Source organism: Gadus morhua, chromosome 13, assembly GCF_902167405.1.
Source record: "Gadus morhua chromosome 13, gadMor3.0, whole genome shotgun sequence".
Classification (NCBI taxonomy): Eukaryota; Metazoa; Chordata; class Actinopteri; order Gadiformes; family Gadidae; genus Gadus; species Gadus morhua.
The window spans coordinates 20,132,062-20,155,994 of NC_044060.1; the positions used below are offsets into that span (position 1 = coordinate 20,132,062).

The 23,933-nt window shown below is 44.2% G+C and overlaps 1 protein-coding gene across 1 annotated transcript; it reads left to right on the forward strand.

The window, feature by feature from the left end:
- The first annotated feature begins 644 nt into the window (after positions 1 to 644).
- On the forward strand, positions 645 to 23,718 carry slc6a11b (solute carrier family 6 member 11b). The gene is made up of 15 exons (XM_030375334.1): positions 645 to 1,114; positions 1,777 to 1,996; positions 2,828 to 2,962; positions 3,392 to 3,532; positions 4,003 to 4,084; positions 6,625 to 6,757; positions 9,744 to 9,878; positions 14,109 to 14,212; positions 14,556 to 14,680; positions 16,981 to 17,093; positions 17,205 to 17,342; positions 18,781 to 18,883; positions 19,335 to 19,435; positions 20,247 to 20,417; positions 21,539 to 23,718. Exons 2-15 carry the CDS (start codon positions 1,792 to 1,794, stop codon positions 21,680 to 21,682), a joined length of 1,830 nt encoding a protein of 609 aa, XP_030231194.1. The 5' UTR covers positions 645 to 1,114; positions 1,777 to 1,791; the 3' UTR covers positions 21,683 to 23,718.
- Positions 23,719 to 23,933: the final 215 nt, after the last annotated feature.

A 23,933-nucleotide genomic window follows, 5' to 3' on the forward strand; every position in this document is an offset into this window, starting at 1 on the left:
GCTGCTGCAAGCCCATCATGCCTGGAAACGGAGCGATCAAGTTATGTATGAACACCCTCCTCCCACACACCCCTGAACCCCCGCCTCCCCCTCTCATCTCCCTTCCTTAGCCTATAGGAAAAATATATTTTCTTGGTTTGGTGAATGCAGCGTGGGGTTTATGATCGTTTGATCTTCCGTCATCCATTTGGGACATCCTGTACTCGCCATGTTTTCAGGCCCCAATGCGTGTTTCAAAAGAGGACATCCGTTTTGAAGTCCGTGGTGTCCGATCGCACCGTGACTTCCAGAGGAGGGGGGGGGGGGGGGGGTCACGAGTTGGTATGCTGAAAGCAGATCCCCCGGGAGCCACTGGAGAGACAAAGGGAACAAGACCGGTGACATCGATTCATAAATCGAATGGCCGTTGCCGCCTCTTTGAAGAGAGGCTTGACTTCCCACGAGCGTTCAACAGTTAAAGGCAAAAGTCAGCCCCATGTTGAGGACATGGCTAGAATGTCCAATGTTCCAAAATAATTATATTCATCTGCTTTTCAGCTCATTTATGGCATAATGCATCACCATAGCACCATCCTTTAAATCAAACTAGGTCTAACTTAATAAGTGACTTTTTTATTCTCCAAAACATACATATTGATAGGTTTTGTTCCTATTCAATTATGTCCTTCTCAATATTTAAGAAAATTAACCAGGGACATGGCTTCCGATTTTTTTTTTTTTTTGTGTGTGTGTTTTACCCGTCTCTCCATCTCAGATAGCAATCCACCGTGGTAACGCAGGGTTCCAGTTGTTGGAGAGCACATGGCTCCCATCCAAGTAGAGGCGCTTGAGAGTGGACCGCTTGGAGAGCAGGAGCACAGTCGCACGCTATCCATCGCCTGGTAGCCACCGCCACTCTGCGTCCTCTGGGGATCTCCTCCCTTTATGTAGGCACACTTAACACACCAATTATCTCGTCTCGGATCTAGATTTTTCCTCGTTTTCCTTTCCCCCCCTCTCTCTTCACTCCTCGCCCCGGGTCAGGCTTAACCATCACTTTGTTTGGTATAAACAATCGTTGGTGATCATCACATCGGGAGCCAAAGGACGTTTGCCACTGTTCGCTTTGAGACCGGTGAGTAAAGACTACAAGTGTTTGGGTTGGGCTACGTTTCCTACTTTCTAATATGATCGATTTGTTTGCTTGACACAAGTTACAAAACTAGCTAGATTGCAATTACCTGATAGTGATTGAGACAGTTTTAATTAATATCGATCCAGATAAATTATGTATTTGCATTTACACGACATTCTGATCCATTTTAATTTAACGTGGGTGATATCTGCAGCTGCAAATATATTTTCAGGTATAGCCTACTGAAAGTTTGCTGAATCTTCCAGAAATCTCAACTTTAGTACACTTCTCATTGTCTGTTATGTTGTGTTCTAATATATAATGTTCGAGTAGGCTACCACAGTGGAATAAATTATCAATTATTTTCTATAACCCCCTTTCCAATTTCAAAACTTTCAAACCTACACATCTGGGTGATGGGGGGGAAGGGGGGGGGGGGGGGGGGTTGCCCTAGAGGACGTCTGGTTACCCTACGTACGGGAAACCCATTTGACTCCTACCTGTTCCAATGTTAAATAGCGGCCCAAATTGGTGGGCGCCATCCTGATCATTTCTCTGAGTGAGAAATACGAAGTGTGGCGCGTGAGCGTGTGCATGTGCATGGGTTGAATTGCGTGTGTCTCCTGTGTATTGCTCCTGTGGTCGTTGCTTGTGTTTGTCAGAGCTGCTGGGGCGTCATGACGGCGGAAAAGAGCGGGCCCGTTGTAAACGGTAAACAAGGCGAGGACCCTGAAGGCTCAGCCGCCAGTGTGGACAAGCAGGAGTACCATGAGAGGGGCCACTGGAACAACAAGATCGAGTTCTTCCTGTCCGTCGCCGGGGAGATCATCGGCCTCGGCAACGTCTGGAGGTTCCCTTACCTCTGCTACAAGAATGGAGGAGGTAAGGGGGGAAGGAGAGATCAGGACTCTCCTACTGCGCTGTTCATGCATATATATATATATATATATATATATATATATATATATATATATATATATATATACAGTATACAATATACCTGCATGGAGGGACGAGGTGAAGGAAAGGCAATGTTGTAGATAAAATTAGTTATTTTGGTGGGATGGTAATGGAAGAATTTAGTCTTCAGTGAGGGAAAAGACAGCATGATGATAAAAATTAGGTTGAGGCACTTTTAAACACTATAAAAACATATTCAATTCTTCAAGATAACAAATCTGAGCACTGTGACATTTTAAGTAAATGGATGGATCGCTGGGAGAGATGGCTAATAACTGTTCTGATCTCCATCAAAGGAACAGTGTATTGAACGGTTGTCGTCTGTAAGGCTGGCTGCTTGATTTGAAGTGGGACAGGTAGGATGGTAGCTAGCAAGCCCAGCATGGAGCCACATCATCCGCCTCATTAAAAGAGAGGTCATGTTCATGTTGGCAGTGCAGCACTGGAATCCAAAATGTCTGGTAACCACCTAATCGTTTTGAGTTCAGTTGAAGGGTAATGCCAATAGGTAAGATAGAGGCTAAGATTAATTCAGATAGGTAAGATACAGGGTGACAGTAAGATAGATAGGTGAGGTTCAGATAGGTAGGGTAGATAGGGTTATTTAGATAGGTTATCAAGGGTTATTTAGATAGGTAAGGTACATAGCTGAAGTTAAGTTTAGTTCATATAGATAAGATAGATAGGGGACGTTCAGGTATGTACGATTTAAAGTAGATTGTTGACACTCCGTTCTGTTGTGGGAATGTGAAGGGGCCTTCTTCGTACCGTACGTCATCTTCTTTGTGTGCTGTGGCATCCCCGTGTTCTTCCTGGAGACCGCCATGGGCCAGTTCACCAGCGAGGGAGGCATCACGTGCTGGAGGAAGGTCTGCCCGCTCTTTGAGGGTGGGTGCAATCCAGGGGCTCTTCTGCATCTTCCTGATCCCACATAGCAACAGTCATTTGTGATCGCTGCCTGATAAACTTTTAGTTGGAAACACTGTTTAAAAAACACAATGTAACCCTCATAATAATCACTAATGATGGTTAACTGGGAAAGCTAGAGCATTTGAAGGTAGAAATGCTTTAGTTCTTCCCAACCCCAGTTGATTATTACTTATTATCAATGCGCTCATATCATCCAATCATCTTTTATTTAAACAAAGACGTCTGCTTTAGAAAAGGAAGGACAAAGTCGAGGATTTTGTTTATTCAAAGCTCATTGGACATAACGGCTACCTATTCCCACTGTTTTTATTTTCATATATGACCTGTATCCGTGTGGACCAATGAGCAATCGTTGTTCCATCTCATTCCTTCCCACGGCCTCTTCAGGGATTGGCTACGCAACCCAGGTGATTCAGGCTCATCTAAACGTCTACTACGTGGTCATCCTAGCCTGGGCTATCTTCTACCTCTTCAACTGCTTTACCACCGAGCTGCCCTGGGCTAACTGCGGCCACTACTGGAACACAGGTGGAGACTCATATTAGATATTCGCTGTGTAGGCCTTGGTGTGTCATCAACCAACTGTCCCGGTGTAATCATCATGAATATTCAGTCAAGCTGATTCTGGGAGTCATGTTGTTTCTGTGGTTCACTATGGTCACACGGATTCTGTCAACTTTTTTTCAAGTCCTGACGCTGTTTGGCTTCACACTCAAGCAACTGAGAGCAGAGACTGATTTATTTTTTTGGGGGAATTAGTGGGTGGGGAATTAGTCGTTTGAACCAGGCACACAGTTTGTGATGGTACCCCTAATATTGTTTTAAAATGCTCTATTAGTTGCAACTTTTTCATTAATTTTCCATCATGATAATTATCCATGACAAGAATCAAGGACGGCACTAAAAACTCATTCTAAGAAAAGTTAAGGATAAGAGTCTAATCCAAATGGCATATGCTATCATTTTATCATGATGAACAAGTCATTCTGTGTCCACAGAGAACTGTGTTGACATGTATGGAGCGAACGCCACCAACTTCACAAACCCAAACGCCACTTCTCCGGTCATTGAGTTCTGGGAGTAAGTAGTGCATCTCTCACTTCTATTTCTTTATAACAAAGTCAAGTTACTGTTGATGAGATTCCGAATGAAATTCAGTGTATTTGTACATTCTCGAGATCACTGTAATGGGATCTAGGGAGTGTCAAACTTCTTTTTCTGCAGTGTCACGTTCTCACCTACACATCTCTGAATCCTAGCTCATTTGTAATGATTTTTGGAGTCACCAATTTGTAATGATTTTTGGAGAAACCAACTTTTTCTCATGTTCGGATCAAAGGTCTCATAGCGTCAACACTGGCTCTTGACCCCAATCTGTATCCTGGAGTCACAAATCAGAGCTTCTGCGGAAAGCCATCTGATTCGCCCCGCTAACCTTATCGCCTAATAATTAGAACTGTCTTTACATAATTGTGTCAACAAGCCCTGGGTAGGCAAGCTGCCTCCCAGCGTGGGCCGTGTGTGGCAGCATTTCATGCCAGGCCGGCGTGTTATATGCTGAGCAAACTTCCTGTCCCCCTGCCGGAGGCCATGCGCTCTGCTGTACAACTGCTGTGTACAGTATTCTGCTATGTTAAACCAAACTGCCTCTATTTTCAGTCATGCCAGAGTATTATTTAAATCATTTTATTGTTTTGCAACTTTGGAGTGTAAGGGAAATATTTGATCGTTAGCCGATAGCCAAAAGGAAACAGGCGTGCCGTTTGAAACGGCAACCTAGCCAACTGCCAAGCTGGTGGCAGGGAGGAAAAATGACCGATGACCTCATCATATTCATGCCAAGACAGAGTCTATTTTTACACTGTAAATGCAGTGTTCAATTCGTAGCAGAATGTTTTCCTTGGATCTTAAAATGTATTATTTGCCTGATCCATTTTTTTTTCAATAATCTCGAGCTTTTGCTGTCCAATTTAATTTTCATTCTATTCTATTTCGTTATTTACTGTTTTATATTGTGTTAATTGTATCATAGCATATGTAGATGCACGTCTTTCGAAAAACATGCATCCGTCCATACGCAAAAGATTTCCATCCTAGAAAGCAGTTCATTTCTTCTATTCAACACCCTTCATTGATGGGGGATTATTCGCCCGTGGACAGTGCTCATGAGGGATTCGCCCGATTCAATGGAGATTACAGATGATTATCAGCTAAAGGACTGTACACTTTGAGCTGTTCTTTCAGTCTCTTAAGCAGTCCAGAGCTGTCCTGTTGTGTTGGTCACCAGACTTTGTCACTACAAAGTGCACTCTTCACTCTTTCCTCTTTCCTCTTTCCTGAAACTGTTTTGTTAGATAGTAGTCACAGGCCAACGATGTTTCTTAGAAAAAGTCTCACGGGAAAGTACTTTAGTAACAAGCTATACTGGACAAAGCAGCAAATCATTTGATACCAGCAGCACCGTACATTACGCCCGGAAGAGATTTACAGTACATGCGCATGTGTACAATGTAAATTACATTAGCATGCGCCGACACTGGCTACCAACACTTCCTGTCCCCTTCATTCACTGGCTGTGGCCGGAGGGAGGGAGGGGGGAAGGGAGGTGAGCGGGTCGAGGGGGGGCTGTGTTGGACCTGGAGAGTGGAAGGCCACCAAGAACATGTCACTATGATCAATGGCTGCTGCAGGGGCCTCGAGGGTGAACCGAGAGGCAAGCGCTTGGCAGGGCCTCGTATACCTCTCTGGCTAGTTTTTTTGCTTTTTTTTTTTCTCCTTCTTCTTTCCCCTCTTTGCTGATTCCTGGCCATGTTTCAGCGAACAGGAAGTAGCAACCGCCGAGACGCAACCTATGATGTCATCGTTAGGGATAGCATGCCCAGATTCCCATGGCGACCACTGTTGCACGCGTTATCATATGGCGAACCGATAGAAGAGGTGATTTGTTAGCGTAGCGTAGTATGGACAACCATGGGTTTCTTCACGTCAAATAAGGCAATGGGAAATGGATAGATTTGAACTATGAATTTAGAGCTAAAAAAACTGCGGTATAATTCTGTGAATTTGACAGTAGGTAGAGTAACATCACCCCAATTCACACAATCACACCTCCACCTCTATTTCCTCCATCCTGCTAGCTGTGAGTGAAGCAGACTGTATCTGCAGGGATGCCTTGTGAGGTCTCAACTCGCCCTGACATTATTTATGACTCTGTTTATGTGAAGAACGCTTTCTCTATGTGCCCGATTTCGAAGTAAATCAATAATAATAGTACTACATTCATTCAAATAATCCCATGAAATTAAGATTATCATAAATACTGTTAGATATCAGAGCCATCATAAAAACAGAGTGGCATTTGAAACATAACAATAATAGAAGTATGTATTTATATGTTTCGGAAGAATATGAATATCCACTTTTTTACTTATTCTGCGGTTTAGTAAAACATTTATTGTAACCTATGTATGTATGTTGTATGTTATTGTATGCTGCTTCTTGGCCAGGTCTCTCTTAAAAAGAGGTTCTCAATCTCAATGAGACTTTTCTTGGTTGAATAAATGTTAAATACATAAACGTTTCTTTAATCATTAGTTGTTGTTATTTTCCTTCCCGTGTAGACGCAGAGTGCTGAAGATATCAGATGGCATCGAGCACATGGGCAGTATTCGCTGGGAGCTGGCCTTCTGTCTGGCCCTGGCCTGGTTCATCTGCTACTTCTGCATCTGGAAGGGACCCAAATCTACCGGCAAGGTAACACTCACCTGACCATCCACCTGTGTGAGTACAAGCACACACACAAGGAGTCATCCTGTTTGTTCGTGGCTATGTGCATATTTGTGCACGTACTTGTGCGCGCACACAGCGAGCACTATGTGCTCGCTGTAATCTGACGGTTTATTACAGTAATCCTTACGCTCTTTTGAAAGAAGAAACAAGGCCCAAACAACAGGAAGAGGCACAAAAACACAACAAAAGTGTTGCCACTCATCGCCCCCTTCCCCGCCTCCCTAACTGCACTCTTTCACGGAGAAAAGTCTCTGTGAAACTTCTGCCTTCCCCTGCTCTTGTGAGCAGAGGAGAAAGCATATCTCTTCATTTTCTCCCCGTCTCGTTTCTCCCTCTCTCGTCCCCCTTTCCGCTTGAATGTGCTCTCTTCGATTCTTACAGGCAGCCGGGGTTTCACTGTCCACCGCACTCAGCAGCCTTGGAGAAGCACTTGAAAGATTCAATGAGACAGAGTGACAATGGAGGGAAAGAGAGAGAGAGGGAGCGAGATGGAAATGGACGGTCGGAGGGAGAGGGAGAGGGGGAGGGCGATATGTGCACAGGTAGAAAATAAAGTTAGAGAGACGTATGAGGTGAAATGTACAATACATTGTACATGATAGGGAGTTGGATTTTGATTTTGGGGTGGGGGGGAGGGTGGGATTTGCAGCTTAGCCTATATTTCGCTGAAGTGCCCTCCGTCTGGCAAAGTAAAGCAGGAGTTGTGGGGTGGGGGTGTTGGCGGCGGTGGAGGTGGCGGTGGGGAGGATGTGCTTCTTCATGGCTCAGCTTTAGTGAGCCGTCCAAGATTGATTCCCGTATTCAGGGGAGAGAAGTAGACCGTTCATGAGGAGCATGCAGAGTAACCCCCCTCACATCCCTACCAGACCCCTTTTCCTATCCTACTACTCCACAACCAGCCCCTCTCTCTCTTGCTCTCTCACTCTCCCTCTGTCTCTCGCTCCCACTATCCTTTTTGCACTCATCCTCTTTGAGAAGAACCCCAGCGTGCTCACTGCGAGACAGAGAGAGTGGGAGAGAGAAAGAGAGAGGCTTTCTTCTATACAGAAAACCACAATCCATTCAGAAGTCTCCTCCATCTTCACTAAGCTGTTTGCTTTTGCAGGGCCATGGTTGCCAGCCATTCTCCCGCCTGTACGATTTAAGGCCGGTAGATTTGCTGCAGCCCGAAAAGATGCTCCTGGGGTGAGCTTGAAGGAGCATGGGGTGTATCCCAAGTCACGGCGAGATGGGATATGTTTCTACGCTGTTTGAGTCGAAGAGTGGGGAGAGACAGAGAGAGAAAGTAGGGAGAGGAAGATGTACAGCAGGGAGGGGCTGTGGGGAGTGGGGAGAATGAGGCTGAAAAAAAAAGAGTTACAGGAAGAGAGCGCCTGTGTGGTTTAAGATGTGTAATCGTTTTATAGGACAAATTGTTGCTGGACGGATGAATTAAACGGAAGGAGGCCTTTTTTCCCACACTCTCTCCGTGGGCTGTCATAGGGTCAGAGCAGGGGCCAGATATGTTTCACGCCGGGCCCTGCTCCATCATGGCCAGCTCCATAATGGCCAGCTCCATCATGGCCAGCTCCATCATGGCCAGCTCCATAGCGCCTGGTCCGCCTCCACCCAAAACAGACTGGCTTGAACTTTCTGTTCAACGTGATGTAATGAACCATGATTTGTATGCAATTGTGTGCGTGCGTGTGTGTGTGTGTGTGTGTGTGTGTGTGTGTGTGTGTGTGTGTGTGTGTGTGTGTGTGTGTGTGTGTGTGTGTGTGTGTGTGTGTGTTCATCTGTGTCACTAAAGGGTAATCTGTAAACTCAGCGGGTCTGACATACAGTGGACAGGTGTACACAGCCAACACTTTGTATAGATGTCCAATGCTTGTGTGTGCAATTGTGTTTGTGTGTGTGTGTGTGTGTGTGTGTGTGTGTGTGTGTGTGTGTGTGTGTGTGTGTGTGTGTGTGTGTGTGTGTATTGCAAAAAAAAAGAAAATGCAGCATTTTCCCACACTACAGGCATCACTCCTCTGGACCGCTCCTGTCTAACAGACAGAGCCAGAAGAGCTCTCTTTTCTTCCCACCTCCTCGTCCCTCCGCGGCCTGTTCTGTCCTCAATTGGACCTTGACGGCGTGCCAGCAAACCAGGGGGACGTTCGTTGCCCACCGACGCTTTCCAAGAGCCCGGGTCTTTTGTCCCAGCATGCTTCCTAGGAGCCTCGAGATGGGGGAGCGCAGCTTAGAAAGGCGCTTGGGTTTGGAGGTTAGCGGGTGCTAACACACAAACCCCCATAGTATGGGGGTTTGTGTTGGGTTTCTCTTAGCTGCTTGCTTTGCAGTAGACTTCGGGCCTACTATGTGTGATCCAACTCCTACGAACGGCTTCCCCTAACCTCCACGTTACTCCTACAATCGGTGGGGTCAGGGGTCAGCTCTGACGCCTCACAGTGAGGTCACTACCTTCCGATCTGACCGGGTGCCACAGCTGTGCTGTCTGCAGGTTCTCGTTGTGTTCATGCTAGGTTTCCCCCAGGAGCTCTTTTTCCTGAGCTACTGCTGCTGTGCAGCTTAGTTCAAAATAAGTAAATTGTTACAAAGCTGTCTGATACTGATGCCGTTTGATGACTGAGCATTTCATTAGTTAAGGCCATGGAGACGGGATTCATTGTGCGGAAGTAAATCAAAACAAATCACTCTCTCCTTAAGTGTCTGACCAATCAAGCACAATGTTCCCATCGCCGTCATCAAAGCAAGTCACAAAAAGCTTGGAAGTTGAAGAAGTGCTGAAAAATAACGGATAATTTTTGTTCCTAGAAACTGTCCCATCCCATTTTTTCCGCAATAAGTATTCTGCCCATTGAAGACGTGCAGGTTAGGATAGTAAACAAAAACATCATGGATCAACAAACGTTGAATCAATAAAATGTGTACGTGTGTGGTTCAACACGGTGGTTCTGTTTATCTCAAGGTGGTGTACGTGACGGCCACATTCCCCTACGCTATGCTGTTGGTCCTGCTGATCCGAGGGGTGACACTGCCAGGAGCCTGGGAGGGCATCAAGTTCTACCTCTACCCGGACATCTCCCGCCTCTCAGACCCTCAGGTAGGCCCTCCATGCTCTGATAGTGTGTGTCTGCATGGGGTCGCGTGTTTGTTGCAGTTCATTTGAGAGACGGACATAATTGTGTTCTGTTTTATTGAGAGGAGAAGCTGGATGTATCAGCAAATTTTTTGTTTAAGCAGAAATAGAGTACATAGGCAGGAGAAAAGAGCTGAGAGAAACAGTTGCCTCTGTTTCCTGGAGCCTCCATCTTTAGCAGCAGTGAATAAGACTATCGTGAAAACGGCTATATTGCAGTAACGTGATATTAAAACAAACAACCGCAGGTGATGCGAAACAACTGCCATAAATTCAAAACATATGATCCATGATACTGCTGGGTATGAGGACCCTGCTGCATCCCCATTTCAGTTTCCTCGCCTGTTTGTCTATTTAGTGTAGAATATCATAAATCCTCGTCTAATTCGAAGGGGAGAGACCCCGAGCACAAAGATGGCTTTGCTTTGGCACGATAGCTGCTCGGAGCGCTTGAGGGCTGGTTGTCTGCGTGGGCAAGTGTTCCATTTAAACTTTGACTGTACAAAGGTAGTCAACAAGAGCCGAGCTCTTGCGCTTGGTTGACTTTTTGGATAAACTATAAGCCATACGCTGCCAAGATAAGCTTCTTGACGTTTTGACAGTTTGTAATGTATTTAAAATTTTACGTTTTTACTGTAAAAGTATAAGTGGTGAAGAAACTGTCAGAACACACAAGGCTCATAACGACGTTGCAGCAGTGCATCAAAACAGTGAAATCCGATCATAATCAAAAAATCGAAAAGTACTTACTGGTTTGTTTTTTAAAGCTTCAACAAGTGGTCTTACGCAGCTTGCCCACTGCATCCGTCCGTCAACAGAGAACGGAAGGCATGTCTGACGGATGGGGCAGTGGTATTTGCCGACGGAGCCAAGATCTGATTGGCTGACGGATCCGTCGCAGTCTGAAAAGTTAACATTTTCTCAACTTCTGAGCGCAAGAGACGGAGCCGACGGAACGGACAGACCCACAATGTATTTCGGGATCGCCCCATGCAAAATCAATGAGATCTATCAACAGACGGATACAGTGGGCAAGGGGTGTTAGCTAAATGTTTTAGAACTTAAAAATATACATTCAGGTGGAAAACTATTTGTCTATTAAAAATATTGACATTAACTAATTATTTGCGTTGGAGTTACAATTATGTCAACTCATCACTGCAGGCCTAGACACAAACTTATTAGTTCTGATTTAGTAATAAAAAAAAAAAAAGAAACGGCCCAGGCAGTGACCTGAAGGTTGCTGGGAGAAGAGTGGGATATCTGCTGGGGCTACACAAAGTGTGCATTCAGGGTCACGGTGGGATCATCAATACTGCAGGCAGCCATCTACCACCTCCCAGCTCGGATGCCGTCATCTACTGTAGGAGGTCTAAGATGCTCCCATTGGTCAGGTCCAAAATGCGATGAGGCAATTTTCAAAAAAAGTTTGTATATCCAGAACGTTGCTGGTTGCGTCTGAATCAGGTCACACTTAACTTTGAAGCTACTGAGGTCATGACTTTTTGAGGGAATGCCAGCGATTTTCATATTTTCATGATTGCAGCTTAAAAAATGTTTCATGTTTTCATTACAATTAAAACTAATTACATATTGAAGCAAAATGTTTTAAACATTTAGAAAATGTTGCCATTCGACTAAGTCATTTTTGACTTTCTGGAATTTCGCATTACTCTTATCAAAATGTTGCATCAAATGTAAGTGTTCTGTGCCACTGCTGGTCTTATCAGTGGCCACAAAAGTAGGAAGCGTGTCTGTTCACACAAAAAAGATGGGTGCACACACCAACGCACACACACTTGATTGATTGATTGATTGGTTAAGATAATGTAGAATGATAGACAGACAGACAGATAAATACTGTAGATAGAGAGATTCAGCGGTAGATCGGCGGTTCAATGGACAGAGTCTGTCAATGAGATCACTATGCAGAATCTCTTGCTGCTTTACTCACAGGCAGTTGATGGACAGAATGAGACACAATGAAGGTGCTAATCAGACATTATGCTTTGCAACACCTGCGGTACACTCCACCTGCTGGCTAACCGCTTAGTGTTAATCACTCAGCCCAGAAAGTTCGCAGGGATACACGCTTATTGGATAAATGAATCGTTTTCATTCATGAGCTTAACTTTGTGAGTCACACTGGGAGAGGGGAAGACAAGATCGTGAGACACAGGGAGAAGAAGAGACAGGGAGAGAGAGAGAGATGCACTGACACACAGGAAGAGATAGAGGGAGAGACAATTAAAGAGAGAGAGAAGCAGCCACATATGGAGACTGAGGAAGATAAATAGTGTTGGAGGAAGATAAAGGGGCACAGCTGTTTTGGCAGAGGGAGACATTATCTCTGACACCAAAGTTAAATTGGATTCCTCGGCCACAAGGGGGTCTTTGTTCTGTTTGTCACCGGGCTGTGTGCTGGCTCCTCCATCTGCCTCCACAAACGTTGTCATACCGCCCTTTTTACGATTTCTTGTCTTTAATTTTTCGAGAGTCCCCCCGTGCCCCAACACACACACACACACACACACACACACACACCCACACACACACACACACACACACACACACACACACACACACACACACACACACACACACACACACACACACACACACACTGAGCCACAGCCCCAACAGATCCAAACACAGGCTGTGCAAATTAGGCCCAACATCAACAAGTGATTCTCTGCGCGGCCCGGGCCCCGCTACGCCTCGCCGGGCCCCGGAGCGCCAGAGCCCAGAGGTGAACTAAAGAGAACATTAATGAACATTAGGGGGAGAATGGCCCAGTTCTTCCACAGGAACAGTCCCGTGTGTTTGCGAGGTCAGAGAAGTTACCGTGGTTACTGAGCAAAAGGAGAGAAGACTGTGTGTTTGTGAATTGTTTCTCGGTGGGGGAAATGAGATTAGTGAGTGAATGGCGATGTGAGAGAGAGAGTTTTACAGAAGAAGCCGCGCCGCGCAGAGTTTGAATTCCCCGGCAGTCTCTGTGTTCTCCCTCTCTTGGTTCTGTTGTTGGCCGGTTCGCCGCCGTAGGAAGCCGCTTTCTCAATGCGATGTATCTAGGACAGCGTGTAAGTTTGTGCACCAACCATGTAGCTGATACATATGAAACTCTACCGGCCCTTTTTTTTTCATATAAATGTGATGCAAAATGGTTCATGGAAATAGAATATATTATCACTTCTTACTTCAAAGGAGCCACATGATTTCTTTTTAAAACCACAATTGTTTGCTTTAACTTTGGTGTTTGGTGCTTTTATGTCACATCCTGGTTTAGCTACAGAATAGATCTCTGGCTGAAACTGATGGCTTTGACTTTGTGTCCGGACACCTGTTATAAGGCAACCCCATTAATAAGCTCTCCCTACAGCTGTAGAAACATGGTGGTGCAACATGGTGGGCTCCATGGAAGAGGAGCTGCTCACTATATATTTATATACATATGGCTCATTCTAAGGTCAAGACAACGATTCTTATTTTCATGAGATTAGACACTCATCAAAACATACTTTGATTACTTGAATACTACTACCACTACATTAATTTAAAATCGAAATTTATCCAGCATGAAAACTCTATGAACTAAATTTGTTCACCAATCAATAAATAATATCCGAATCTATCTATTTCAGTGATTAATGAAGGCCATTTTATGGATGAGATGCAGCCTACCAAACGGCTCCACACCTAACATTTCTCTGGAGGTAGCAGGGCAGACCTTACAGCCCGAGTATGGTCTGGTCGTCTGTATGTCGGAGGTTCACTGAGGTTTATAACGGTATTTATATCAGCGTTGTCATTGGTGGAGTACGACATGAACCTTGAGGCACTGTTCCGCTTAGTATCTGCTTTCAGGAGGTGAGTTCATGATGTTCTACTTCTCAGAGGCAAAGGGACGTTTCCTTAGGCCCGCATTAGGAGCATCTGATATCGGAGACACATGGCACAACTAAGACCAGCGTGGGAGTCTTTCAGTAGAGTGTGCGGATGTTAATGATGTCATGGCCTTACCTAAAGCTTACCGTTATAGGATGTTGGACAAAGTATCACGTATCGTTTCCTCCGCTGTCAATCAGAGAAACTTATGGGAAGTCATCGGACAGTTCTGCAAAAATATAATTTCTAATATGCGTGTGTAAAACGTGTGTGTGTGTTTGTGCTTGTCTGCGTGCTTATGCAACACAGGTATGGGTGGATGCAGGGACTCAAATCTTCTTCTCATACGCCATCTGCTTGGGCTGTCTCACTGCTTTGGGCAGCTACAACGCCTACAACAACAACTGCTACAGGTAGGGCAAAGAGCAGTGTTCAACCCACTGACTGAATGCATCACCAAGACCCATCCTTCATAGTGTCATGGATGTCAAGCTACTGCTTTTAGTTGAGAGAAGAGCAAAAACATTGGTGTTCATGTAGCAGACCTGTTTACCCATAGCGACTGGCTTATGAATATTGTTAAAGGCGGTTATAAAACAGTTTTGCTCCAGTGATATTGTGATGACATCGGGATAGACTCGTCCACACTTGGGGACATTTCTTCCACTTGTTGAGGTCCTCTCTCTCCGTCTTGTGTCCTCTCCCCCTGACGCATGCTCCCCCCTCGCTGGCTCTCCTGTGGCTGCCGGCCTCCAGGGACTGCCTCATGCTGTGCTGTCTGAACAGCGGCACCAGCTTCGTGGCGGGCTTCGCCATCTTCTCCGTGCTGGGCTTCATGGCCTTGGAGCAGGGCGTCCCCATCGAGGCGGTGGCCGAGTCGGGTGAGAATGTCGCTCTGCACATTGGATGTTGTGTGGATAATATCGTTCGCCTCATAGAATGATCGAGTCATTTGTTGGACAGATCCTGATATCCATACTAATTCTATATATAACACTGCTGATTCACTGCGTCTCATTGGTCTTTTGACATGAAAACACATAAAATAAGTTTTCCCGGAGCAACTCCAACAGCCTAAATGGCTTCCATTGCATTGCCTAGGGGCAGCGCGAAACGCTCCTAAATCTGCAATTTTTAACCACTCGTGTTGCTCAAAATAGCACCAAACCTCTGCAGTAGCATGACTAGGTGTTAGGGTAGCGTTAGCTGCTGGACCCAAGAGCAGAACACAGGGACAGGACAGGAGTTGGAGTGACGGTGAACAGGTTTATTTAGTACAGCTAGGAGTGAAGCAGGAGTTAGGTTGGAGTGGGGCGTATGGGGCTGGAGGGAGTGAAGACTGCAGGCTGGAGGTGACGATCCAAAAGCTATAGGTGAGAGAAAACAAAGGTGAGGCACGAGAACTCCACAAGAGAGAACACTAGAGAGATACACTGGAGCCAGGAACGAGTAACTACCACGGTAACACGAAGTACGATCTGGCGATGACTGCAGGGAAACCAGGTGTATCTGAAGGGGAGTTGATGAGCTGATGCCGGCCAGGTGTGAGCAGTTGAGTGGCAGGCAAGGCACAGAGACAGACAGGGGGCGTGGCCAACACAGGGGGAGAATACACAGCACCACAACAGTGGCCATGACACTAGGGTCCCTTCACATAAAATTAAGCATCAACAACTTAGTTTGGGTACCGGGAGTTTATTAAAAAAGACTGTTTTACAAGTCGGTAGGTCCGTGTTTACAGGAAGTCCATACAAGTCGATTACCGAATGCTGAGTTCAGTTCAAGGAGGAAAGTTGTGGAATTTATAATTCCAAGGAAATGCATGTTGAACTCCAATAATTGTTCTTACACAACGTGTTTATTCCATTTATTCCAAGCTCTCGACAGTATAGCAATCCAGCATCGCCACAATGGCTGGAAAAAACTCTCCAGCCGTTCCCACGTAAATGGCTACCGAAGATAATATAATGGAGGCGCCAACTAATTTAACTTAAAATATTTTGTCTTAAACTTAGGTATGCAACACCTTTCATTTCCCTGACAACACTCTATATTGACACAAACAGCCAAGTATCAAGAGGGGATTGTTAAGTTAAATTTCGACTAAATACATGATGAACCTTAAAATATGACTTGGGCAATTATGCTATGAGGCTAAAGATATGCATAATGTTTTCTTCCTGACAGAAAAAAAACACACAGCGTAGCTCCGGCTTGTATGTCAGCAACAAGGGTACAAAATTCTTTCCGATGGGGGATATGCCGTTCACACAAACCCCCTGAAACACACAGAGAGAGACACTGGCAAATGCACAAATGCAGAATTTACGAAGAACAATGGATCCAAATCTCAGTCCCAATAAGTTGCGCTAACCAAAGACGCAAAACCAACGCGCACACACACACACACACACACACACACACACACACACACACACACACACACACACACACACACACAGACACACACACACACACACACACATGAACACACACACACACAAACACACACAGTAGGTGTGAAAGAACATAATCACGCTCCATGATATGAATATGCTTGCCGTCACTGAACAGTGATGTCATGGCTTCTTAATGTGTTGCCTCATTTTACCTCCTGTATATTTCAGTGGCCAGACACTGACACTGGTGCATCTGTTAGTGTTTCAAACATCATAGAAATTGTCTATTCCCTTTTCATAACCTGTGATAATGAATGTATACCAAATACCTAGCCATAGCACCTGAAATACCAACCGAATACATTCCCATACATTATCGTCTGGTTTAAATTGCATTATACCACTACAAGAACAAGCCTTGTAAGCAGCATCATCATCATCATCTTCATCATCATATCATCATCATCATCGTAATCGTCGTCAGATGAAACAAATATAATATAAATATAAGAACACATTAGAATACCAATTATTAAATACGTAGGATTGATAAATATGAATAAATCAGAGGAATACTAAAACAATAACATAAAAATAATACAATTATGACATTTTATTAAAGATCATATAAGAAATGAAAGTAATAGTAATCGGTGAAACTAAGGGTCTCAAATATGGATGAGCGTGAAACAACCATAGATGAATACCTCAGTCATCCACTAAGGTCCATCAAAGGTACTGCGGTGTGGAGAGTGACAGTAGAGCTGCTCTGTGCAACGCAGGTCCCGGCCTGGCCTTCATCGCCTACCCCAAGGCGGTCACCATGATGCCCCTGTCCCCACTCTGGGCCTGCCTCTTCTTCATGATGCTCATCTTCCTCGGACTGGACAGTCAGGTCAGAACTAGAACTAGAACTAGTTACTAGTTGCCTTTGTGGAAGTCCCAATCTAGAATGGGTTTGATTTGGGATCATCTTCTGATTTGTCTTGGTGTGTGTGTGTTCCAGTTTGTGTGTGTGGAGAGTCTGGTGACGGCCGTGGTGGACCTGTACCCCGAGACGTTCAGGAGGGGCTACCGCAGAGAGCTGCTCATCCTGGGCATGTCGGTCGTCTCCTTCTGCGTAGGACTCATCATGTGCACAGAGGTAACGCGCTCCTGCCACTCAACAGCTGGGCCGCGTAACAGCTGGGCCGCGTAACAGCCGGATCACGTAACAGCCGGATCACGTAACAGCCGGATCACGTAACAGCCGGATCACGTAGCCGCTGCACGGAGAGCAACACAGCGGTGTAGATCGTGACCTCCAATCACAGATGTTCTCATCCCACCATGGAACGCCTATGATGAAAGGCTTTGAGTATTGTGCATGTACGGGCGAGAGAGGGGACGAGAGCAGGAGGTCCAATGGAGCGATATTCTTCAGTGGAAACCTGGGAGATGAGTTAGAAAAAGCATCTAGAGAGATTGTTTACAGATTTTGATCTAAAACGACACCAATAAAGTTGCTCATCTGGTTCCAGGCAGCGTTAGCCGATGCACACAGCTCATAGGAAGTAAGGAAATAGCCTTTTTTCGGTGACAAGTACGATACAACTAATGACCTTCTCTAAGCCGAAGCAATGTAGCAGCAGATAGCAGTGTAGTAGAAGCACAGTATGGTATTATGGGCTGTTCTGGGACCGGATAGTTGACTGCTGCTTCTTAGCTAATGTTGAAAACAAGTTTGAGCAACTTTAAGTGAAATGTATGATTTGTTTGGGGAGCCATGAACTACTTAATCGTCTTTAAAATCAGTCAAATTATAAACATTCTTTCTAAGACATAATATTATTCATCTTGTTCAGCATTATCATCTTCAATGTCATCATCATCAATGTCATCATCTCCATTACGTCATCGTTTTCATCAACAACGGCAAAACATGACATTAACACCTCAGGTACTGTATAGATTTTGAACATCTCTTGTGTTAAATATATTGGAACCATAGAAGAGAATATGGGGGCCCAGCTCTAGCTCTAAAAGCTAAAATGCCCCTGGAAAAAGCTGGAAACGTAGCTTTTGGCACTCCTCTTCTGGCTTCCTCTAACTCACTCAAGGCCCACATTTATTAGATTCTGCACCCCTGAGAATCTCATCGTAAAGAATGGGTCTGAGTGAGAATCCTTTTATAGTTCCCCATGGATATTGACTCAAGGAAATGAAGATGAGAATCGAGCTTCAGTCTCCGAGCAAAGAATGGGAGAGATTCCACAAATCATGAAACCTGTTGTATCATTAATCATTGATAGCATTGCGTATGACTGGCTACCATGCAGATAGCTATTTGCAAAGTTACAATCATCACACCGCCAACAGAAAATGGATTGTTCTAAGGCAAAAAAAAGGATCAATTAAACATTAGGCAATAAACAGGTACGATTTAAATTTATTTTAGCATATCAAATGAAGGGTATGATACATTTTGGTTGCATATGTTTGTAGATAGGCAAATTTAACACGCATGAAATGTGACAATTTTTTTTTATTTCAGCGAGCTTAGTAGCAATGGTAGCTGATTGACTGCTGTCTTGTCCATTCAGGGCGGAATGTACGTGTTCCAGTTGTTTGATTCTTACGCGGCAAGTGGGATGTGTTTGCTGTTTGTGGCCATATTTGAGTCTATAGCCATCGGCTGGGTCTACGGTAAGATATACTGCTTTCTATTATGGTATCTATAATATGAGTATCAGTGTGTTATCCTGTTTGTTATTTACAGTTTGTTTAACAGCAATTCAAATATGTCCTATCCTAAAATATGATTCTCCTAAAAATACTGTACTTCTCTCCTCTCAAATGGATGCATGGTACCACTTGTAAACACTCAAAGCCATACACTGCATACTTCTTATTGCTCACATTACTATTCCATCATTGCCCTCTGCTGGCGAACACTCTGAAACACATTTCATGGGCAGTAGTCCTTAACTCAAAGGAAGTCAAAAAACACCAACATAGTGGGTCCATCTAAAAGCTGTATGTAGGCTATGGTTAAGAGACAGCCAATGGTAACGTGAGTAGTTAGTAGCAGTCGTGCTAGTAGAAGTCTGCTTGTGACCCATAGACAACTTGTGACACATGCTGCGTTGTCTTCCAGGAAGTGACAGGTTCTACTCCAACATTGAGGACATGATTGGCTACAAGCCAGTCTTCTTCATCAAATGGTGCTGGATGATCCTTACCCCGGGCATCTGCGCTGTGAGTCCACTCCAAAACATGACCCACAGCATCAGGACAGGTCAACTGAAGACACAAATCAGCCAAATCATGACAACATATCATGGTGTTGTTCGGGAGAGTCGTGAAGGGTTTGATGAGGCCGGAGCCACAGGGTTTGTCCTCGGCCTGCCATCCCGTCGACCGACGCAGTATTCAACCTGCCGCTTGTGATCCTAGAGATTCATCAGAACCTTCTGTGTAGCTGAAATATATTGTACATTTTGATCTGCTCTAAAAGAGGTCAATGCTTATGTTGTATCTCAGAAGGAGAGTTTACATTTTAGTTAAGTTGTATCTCAGCACATAAACAAATATTGGAAAGAATTTAAGAAATGTATTTCGTTAGCCTCATAGCATAATTGCTGTAGTCATATTTTGGACAAATTGTCATATCTAACCTGACTCTATTCTCCTAACACTGCTGATTCACTATCTCAGCCAATCAGAGTGCTTTTTACATTCCATAATCACTATCTGCCTATTATATTTCTTAAGCTAAATACAAAATGAACCTTAAATTATGACAGAGGCAATTATGCTATCAGGTCAACGATTTGAACCTTTATCCATTGAATATTGAATACATGCTCAGAATTAAATCGAATGCATATTTTTTATTAATGGATTGCGGTGATTATTTTCTTTATCTATTGTTTGTTTTAACCTTAAATGCACGTGAAGCATCTTTGTGTACCTTGAGAAGCACTTGAAATCAATGTATTGCTAGAACTATTATTCTGGTCATCAGTCACTCACTGCGGATCCACTTCCTTCTGTTTGTTCTCTGCAGGCCATCTTCCTCTTCTTCCTCATCAAGTACAAGCCCCTGAAGTACAACAACGTGTACACTTACCCGGACTGGGGCTACGGCATCGGCTGGTTCATGGCCATGTCCTCCATGGTCTGCATCCCGTTCGGGATGATCTGGATGATCTGGAAGACCCCCGGCACCTTCAGCGAGGTAAACACCAGCGCCGAGCCTTGTGGGGAACGCCAGCATGGTGTGAGGATGCCTCTGTGGCCCTGTTTACGTGGCAGAAATATCCAGATGCTATGACTATCGTCTTGATTGGATCTAGATTAAAAAAAAGGTAATCTTGTTGATATGAAAGGCACCATGGTGTACATCGCCGTCTCAGCCTGTTTGTGCCGCCACAAACAGGTTTCATGTTTGACGTCCGTGGGTTTCACAACATCCGAGAACATGTGGATAGATAGCGACCGCGTTCCACCAGTTTATGTTGCCTTAGATAAGGCGGCAAATCTTGTTTAATAATAGAAATGCCATGTCTAGGATTCCTGGAAGAGTGAGAGAAGATGTCACAGGGCGACGATGTTTCAGAGACATTTGCATATGCCAGCTCCTTGTTGTAGAAAGGTTGACGACGTAATAGAGGTGTAATAGAGCTGAGCCTGTGACCTCTCAACGCCGCCGCCAGAGATCATGTCTTGAGGACAACCTATCGCTAGTCAGTCTAGATTTAACACGGCGTACGACACCACCTCCGGAGGTGGGTATGACAACAGTTGCCTTCATCTCTTATACACCCGTCCCTGCCCGTTAAAACTGGAAAACATTTCTATTTGCATTGAAATCTCACAACCAAATTTGTAATTGAGAGAATCAGACGCTGTTGTAAACAAAACCAGTGTCATTTTCCATAACACTTACATTTCTCTTTTACTATGTTGGTTGTGGAGTATTAAGAATTTAAATGAGACCCAAAACAAAAATAGAATACGGTGACTGATGCGCTGTGAAAAGTTCAGGTTTTGTATTCATGGTCCTATGTGATTGTGCATAAAGTCCAGGCTAAGTAGCCAAATATCAAGAGTTGTATTCACGACTCTGCATGAGGGTTGATTTACACAACATACACCCAGAAGAGGTCAGCAATCAATCCATTCTGATTCATAATGGAAAGTTTTCTCGTTTGGGTTTAACTAGACGATTTGATTCAACAGACTCCTCAGAGTATGTTGAATCTTCCTTAAACATTATCAGGAAATAACAATGTCATCTCTTTCGCTCGCTCGCTCTCTCTCCCTCCCTCCCCCCTTTCTAAACTGCGCTCTCTACAGAGGATGAAGAAGTTGACCACACCGAGTCCAGACCTGAAAATGAGAGGGAAACTCGGAACCACGAGTCCTTACGCCGTCAACGATGCAAAACCAAAGGCTGACGGGAAAGTATCCGCCCACACAGAGAAGGAGACGCATTTTTAACTGCCGCAATCAAGCAACGACCAAGCTGCCTGCCATTTCAACAACAATCATCACAGGAAATACAAAAGGAAAGTTCAACAACGACGGTATCTCCCACTCAACCTAATTGGATGTGAAAACAAAATGGAATTTTGCCTTTTTTGTTATTTTTTAAAACAAAAAAAAGCATAGTTGTGCCTCTGTTTTGCACAACAATTGATAGCAGTCTTTTATTTTGTCTTAATAATATAACTAACAGTTTTTCTGTTTTCTTAATGAGTAATACAAAAACCAAAGGAGCTTTGGATGACATAGATGTTGTCCTGCTACCTGGTCATTTTGTGACTCTTGTGTCCATGCCTTTAGAACAAAGGCAATGTGTTGTAAAAAGGTTTACACCATTTTTTTTGTGATGGCAACATGCTTCACGTTGTGTATTTTCTCTTTTAGGTCTTAATATGTAGCTGGGTTTGGGGACCCATAATTTAGTAGTAATCATTAAACACTTGTCCTAAGACTTATACGAGAGCAATGTGAATCAAAATAAGTTAAACGATGCATATCGAAAGAGTTCTGCCGTTACAGAATCTGATGTGTTTTTCGCATTTCTTCCCAATAAATAATTATATCGCTTTGCAAATTAGGAGCTAATTAGATTTCCTGTTTGGGCAGAAGAACTCCATTTGAAAAGCATGCTAAACTAGCATTCAAAACTACCAAGGCAGGACTCTGTTAAATACGTTCAGACAATACTAGACTCGTGACTCATTTTCAAAACACTTGATTCCTCCCCACTCGGTTTCAGAGTGAAAGGCCTCATGGAGATGTGTTCGACTCGCAGGTTGAGTCTAACCCCCCCCCCTCTCTCTCTCTCTCTCTCCCTCTCTTACCCCCCCTGCACACACACACACGCAGCCTCCCTATAAGTCTCCGGTTCCCTGCCATTTCACAGTAATTACGTTGAGCCTAACGCACAGTGACAGACAGATAGATGTGTACCCCCCCCCCGCCTTTTTTATTTTATTTAAGACATCCTTCACCATGATGCTTTTCAAAAACGTGAATCTCCTGAACTGTGTCCTTGTGTTCATTCCCTTTCTCCCATCCCCCTCAACCTTCTCCTCCCCCTTTGTCTAGTCTGTTTCTTCTTCTTCTACGAGTAATTTTGTCATCATACTCTCACATTCTATTCAAGGCAGAAGCAGTGACATCGTAATGTCACTGTGAGCAAATTGCTCTGGGTTTGGTCCCACACTTTTTTTATCAGCGTTGATTACGTCGAAGAACGATGCTCCGGAGGAAGCAGGCGGGTGATTCGGAGCATGTTGTGTCAACCCACGTCGAACCTTTCAGAGGAAATAAACCAGCGGCGGCAGAGATTAGATGTTTCGATGCCCGAGACCTATTTTAGGGGGCGGGGGGAGGCTGAACTCTGCAGTGAGCAGGAGCCAATGAGCTGGTCTCATCCATGTTCTGTGTTGAGTTGACGGTCTTCTGACATTTCTTCCTTGCTCACTTCATGTGTTCGTCCTCTCTTTTGTATGTTTGTTCTCTCCTTCTTGCCTTCTCACAGAAAAATGAAATCAGAGCAGAATGTGGGAGAGGGAGCCAGAAAATGTTTCTCTGTTTGCAGTTTTTTCCGGAGGGGGCGAGTAGGAAGTTGAAGCAATTGAATCAAAGATGAGCAGAGGAAGTGGCTGACGAAGCAAGTGAAGCGATGAGGGAGTTTAAAGGAAGTGTATTTTTCTAGAAGGAAGCCCCGCCCCCCTGTCGAAAAAACCCTCTGAAACCTGTCGTGATGGGTTCCCTGAAGTGTGATAAATTAACCTTACGTCAGCTTTGTGTGACACTGGAAACGGTAGGCTGTTTAACACTGACCACATTGATGTATTTTTTTTTTCTTATTTTGATATACAGCTCAAAAGCTCTGCTGTTAGATAAATATAATAAACATAAATACATTGTTTGACTATTCTATACTGTTACAAATGTTCTGAAATTCACAGAACACACAGTCTGCTTACTCGTTTTAAAAAATAAATATAAAAGAAAAACAATTAATGTGTCTAACATTTTTTATCCATCTCTCTTGTTTGTCTTTTTGTTTGTTTTAGAGTCTTTGTCATATTTCCAGACTCTAAACTCTGTGTGAAGGTTTAATGACTCATTCTATGACTTGTTTTATTATTTGACTGAATTATTAAATTATTCATGTCATTAAGATTCAGAGGGCCTGTCACCGAGAGACATATTTAACGAGGAGTCCTCACTG

Excerpts from the sequence above, each read along its gene's own strand:
- slc6a11b (XM_030375334.1), top strand. The coding sequence starts at position 1,792 with ATGACGGCGGAAAAGAGCGGGCCCGTTGTAAACGGTAAACAAGGCGAG. Across the intron at positions 2,963-3,391 it reads GGTCTGCCCGCTCTTTGAGG|GGATTGGCTACGCAACCCAG; the intron begins GTGGGTGCAATC and ends CGGCCTCTTCAG. Across the intron at positions 9,879-14,108 it reads CCCGCCTCTCAGACCCTCAG|GTATGGGTGGATGCAGGGAC; the intron begins GTAGGCCCTCCA and ends TATGCAACACAG.